General features: G+C 28.0%; 1 protein-coding gene across 5 annotated transcripts in view; it reads right to left on the bottom strand.

Moving 5' to 3' along the window:
• The window catches only part of LOC106478754 (serine/threonine-protein kinase mig-15-like), a 129,280-nt gene that overhangs the window by 116,720 nt on the left and 7,405 nt on the right, over positions 1 to 5,155 (bottom strand). For all 5 annotated transcript variants that reach the window (XM_022382398.1, XM_022382401.1, XM_022382399.1 and 2 more), the window contains exon 2: positions 3,587 to 3,652. In XM_022382398.1, coding sequence (XP_022238106.1) covers positions 3,587 to 3,652 — 66 coding nt within the window. The remainder of the gene's footprint in view (positions 1 to 3,586; positions 3,653 to 5,155) is intronic.

Raw genomic sequence — 5,155 nt, 5'->3', positions numbered from 1 at the left:
AAAATTAATGTGACATACTAATTACTAAATAAAAAATAAAAAATAACTTATTATATATATATATATATATATATATATATATATAATACATACTATATATTTATGTGTGTGTAACAGTAAACTCTCACTAAACAGTATTTTCTGAATAGTGCATTGTTTGTTCCAGATACAAACATAAACAGTAGATTTCATGAAGCATTCAGTGATAGTGGACTTGAACAGAGTATATTAGTTCTGTGAACACACATCACAGTCACATATGTAACAGGACCAACTACTAGATAAATTACAAAGAGAACATTATCTGTACCTCTTGAATGCATATTAAAGTTAAAACATGTTTTGTACATCAAGAAAGTATAATATGGTCAAATTGTATATAAAATGTAATTGCTAAATATGGATTATACTGTACATGGGATACCATACGATTTATATATCTTAATTGTATGAGGTTTTAAGACACTATTTGCCTATTTTGATCACATAAGGCAAACCACAAAACAGAGGGACTGCTAAGTTCTATATGGTTGTGAAACATGACTTATTGAGCTGGACTATATATAAAGAAATTATTGTTAAAACATGATTTATCAAGACTTGTAACACTTGAAGTATATAAGGAATAAAAACAATTTATGTATGACAAAATAAACAAAATTTGTGGCAGGCATTTAGGCTTAAAAAATCTTTCAAGCCTCAAAGAAAATTTCGGTGTTTGAAAGATGACTCGGGTGTGGTCAGAAACTTTTGCTTCTCTTCACCTTTTATGTATGGCATGCACATTAAGGGTGTATTTAAATTGATTTACAGTTGTGATAAGATGCATAAGTTTTGATCACTTAAAATGTTTACCAATTACAAAAACATGTACATCCAAATCTGTGGCTGTTAAACCAAATGATAAAAAAAAAGTTTATCCTAATATTTCTTAAGTTCTAATTAAATGCCTAAAATCAATAGTAACAATATATAATAACTTCTACCTGTAACAACAAATTAAGTATCATATTTAAACCCAGCCTTCTGTGACTGTTAACAGCCAGAATGAACCCTTGTTACTAGAAGAATCTCAGTAGTGTCTAAGAACTTTTATCTTTTTAGTTGTTGTTTATTCTTCATGTCATTTAAATTTCCCATTAAATATCATTAAAGAGAATATATTATTTCCAAATTATTTATTTTGACTGAATGAAGTTGTGCGTGCGCACATTTGAAACTAGATACGAGGCTTGTTTAAACTAGAGCAATAAAGTAAAAAAGAAAATATTCATGTTTCCTGTAACAGGTTTCTAAGAACACATTTTTTAATGTAGCGAGCGACTATTCTAAGTTATACTTCCTGAATAAATATATGTAATTTTAATATGTTATCTACATTTGATTAACCAGTGTTGTCTGCAAAGCTAATTATTTTTTATCTTAATGTTAAAATAATATTAACAAATTATAAATTTAAAATTTCTATTTTTAAAAACAGATTTGAATTTTTTTTACCTAAATATTTTCAAATAAAGCTTTAAATTATCACAATACTTGCTCTTAAATAATTAAGTTTGAATTTTGTGACAAATTGTGACTAGGTGCTCAACATGTATGATAACTTTAATGTTTAGGTAATTATTAATATAAAAAGTGGGAATTTTCATTTTATTTAGTCAATAATAGCCATTTGTGTCTATATATAAGATTAATAAATAACAAGTCAAGACAGATAAATGTTTTCATCATCTATCAAATTTATGTGTCCCACAAAATACCTGATGACTGAAAAGCCATTGTATTAAAAAACTACTGAGTTTGTATTCTTTTGAATGAACAACTTTCATTAGTATTTAAAATGATAAAAAACAAAATGTAGTGTAATTGCATTAGAAAAATTTAGTCTTTTGTCATTTAATAAATGATACAACTCAGTATTTTTTAAATAAAGGACAATCTACAGTGTTTAAAATCTATAATGCTTGTGTAACCCTATAAGCAGTACTTCTTGTGGTTGAGGCACCTTGGATAAAGTGAAAACGATATTGCAGGTGATAATAGCAGAAGTAGTTTTTTTCAAATGATTGCTGAAGTAGACTTAACAGCACCAGCTAATTACTACATGAAGAAAAAAAAATAGCACTAATGTATGTAAACGATATGCAGCTAAATCCATACCACTGTGTTCAACACAAAAGGATCAAAATGTACAAGCTTTGTAAAACACCTGTTTAAAATGCACTTGTCTGATTTTTCAAATCTAATAGTTCCAACGTGCAGTATGTTTAGTAAAAACATTATTTTGCATAAAATACATATAAAATAGGGTATGTCACTTCCTACTCCAGATAACTTGTTTTCAAGTCCAAAGTTTACATCCTACTGACACAGAAGCCTCTGAAATCATAACTTTCATGCACAACACAGCAAATATACACAGCTACAAGGAAAGAACATAAATCATACTATAACCTGCTGTGTGTGTGTCTATATATATATACATTTCTTACTATTATTATATTTTTTATTGCTGTTTTTAGATCTTTGTAACTTGAGGTAAAGCATCTCAGACAATTCTCTTTTATTCATTGAACTTGATAATGGTCAAAAGGTTGTTCTAGTGATTTGAGTACCTCTTGTTTGTTTTCTTGCATGATTACAGCATTTACATTAAATGTAAGGGCTAAAACCTAGAGCATAAATTTTCAAGTAATATTTCTGAGAAAAAAAAATGTTTTGAATGTAAGTGATTTTCAAAAAATTTTAAAGTTGTGTATTTTCACTTACTTATATAGAATAAAACATTTTTTTATTAATGTCACAATGTTATATTCAACTTCATAAAAAATAAATTAATTATAAGTTTTAATTCAGCCTTAAAATAGCTTCTGATAAAATTCTAGTGTTTATAAATACATTTTTTTAATACATATGGTAAAATTATTATGGCAAACACTCACTTAAATGAACCTACAATTTTAAAACTTACATTGTAAGAAGAAAATACAGTCTTAAATTTAGATTGGAATCATTTTACTTTTGAAACATATCAATGTACAAATACATCAAGTGTACTTTTCAGGGGAGCAATATTTTCCTTCAATAGTAATACCATACTGTGAACTAATGTCTAACAGAACTTAACTGGATAATACACAACACACTAAAAAACATCTAATAATGACCGAAATTCCCATTCAAACCTTACTACATTACCAGGTTATTATACTCGGATATATATGACAAAAGATCTGCTTCAACATTAGCACAATAATTTGAAAAAGAAAGAAAAAACAACAACATAAAAACAAAGACCTATTGAATTTGCTACCCTTAGCCTGGGGGAATTTGGTTGTGAATCATCGATTGTGACCATACCTGTTCTACCAACTTGGAAAACCAGTTTCAAATGCATGTAATTAAGCTGATAGCATTAACAAAATAGCATATTTAGGATCACATATGGTTCAAAGTTGTTACAAGTTTCTAATTAGAAACACAAACGGAATGCTTTAATACCTCTTGAATAATTCAAATCCTATAAGATGGGAAAAAGCTAGATGCAAAATAAAATTTCAAATATGAAAAAATGAAACTTGCTTACCTTGTAAACCTGACCATATGTACCATTTCCAACAACTTCTATTAGCTCAAATATCCCAGCAGGATCCTGGAAAAATGGAGTACACTGTCAACCAACTACACATTTCAAACAGAATTGATCATAACTAAGAATGAAATGACTCTGAAGTTGATAATAACCATGTATATGTAACAAATTTATACAAAAATTCAGACTTTTTTTTTCAAATTATAATTTAAACCTAACCAAAAATACTATGCATTTGCAAGTGCACTAAAATACTACTTTAAAGAATTTATACCAAAATAATCTTGACATACTAAAAAAAAACTTTTAAAATTTTACAATGTAAGCTATAAAAACATCATCATCATGTATCCAGATTTAAGATGCATGAAGCTTGATGTGCTTCAAACATAAAGAATCTTTTAAAACGTTTAACTTCAGTATGCAGTTGTAAATTTCAATACTGAAATGAAAAAATGAATTATAAAATAAGATCTCACACCTTACTCATTAATTGTTTGGGAGATCTAGAGGCATGGTCCAAAATATAAAAAAAAAGTTATTAAACTATAGTGAAACCTATTAATATTAATCTGTCTTATGCAATATAACAAAAAATATGAACTATATATCTGTGGAAATAAAAGCCACAAAAGTCCATGACAAATCATAAGAATTTTCAGTTGTAAATATCTTAGTGTTATTGTTAGTGCAAAGCTACACAACAGACTATCTGCACTCTGTCCACAGTAGGGAATCAAACCCTGGAGTAAATATAAACATCTTATTAATATAGTACCTATACTAGTTTTCATACAAATTCTAGGAAGGTTTGTTAGTCAAGTATAAACCACAAAAAATTGTTCTAAACTTATGGTAAATGCTATCATTGATCTCATGCTGTCTGAATAGCTTATAGATACAAAAGTCCACAAGAAACATTCAATAATCATATCATCACGAACTTTTATAATCTTAAACACAAAATAGAAAAACTGACTTCAGAATAACTGTACAAAAACTGCAGCACTTGTGGGAAATGTTATAGACAGTTTTGAAAATCATAGGGCCAAAATACAGACAAGACATTTTTATTTTATGATGAACTTAACTATTTCTTTATATTTTTCTCTAAATCATGTTGTAGCTATATCAGTTTATTGTTTGGGTTACACATAACAACATGTTACTATAAGCAGATAAACCAAACTATCACTAGCAAGTGCACAATCTGGTCGATGTTAATGACATAACTGCAAGATATGTCAAAATTAGCAATAGATTTTTTTTACTCGTTTATGTCACATGCCTCAACTCAAACTCTCAACATTTTTACCAACCTCAATTAAAAGCCTTTAGGTCATTTTTCTTTAAATAAAATAATGATTACCCTTTTTTTTATTTTCACTGCTCTAATAAGAAGTTACATTTCCATTTCCAATGGATATTAAAGGCCCATCTAGATATCCCATTTTCTACTAAAATGTTACTCTAAATTACATACAGAAACCCTCTCCAGACTGGTCATGGGTCAAAAGCCATGTCATTGCATTTGTTGACTCACATTCAAAATTTTATTGAACT

The sequence above is a fragment of the Limulus polyphemus genome, unplaced genomic scaffold (genome assembly GCF_000517525.1).
Source record: "Limulus polyphemus unplaced genomic scaffold, Limulus_polyphemus-2.1.2 Scaffold246, whole genome shotgun sequence".
NCBI classification, from domain to species: domain Eukaryota; kingdom Metazoa; phylum Arthropoda; class Merostomata; order Xiphosura; family Limulidae; genus Limulus; species Limulus polyphemus.
The sequence above is the reverse complement of the archived record's forward strand: the minus strand, read 5'-3'. Positions and strand labels throughout refer to the sequence as shown.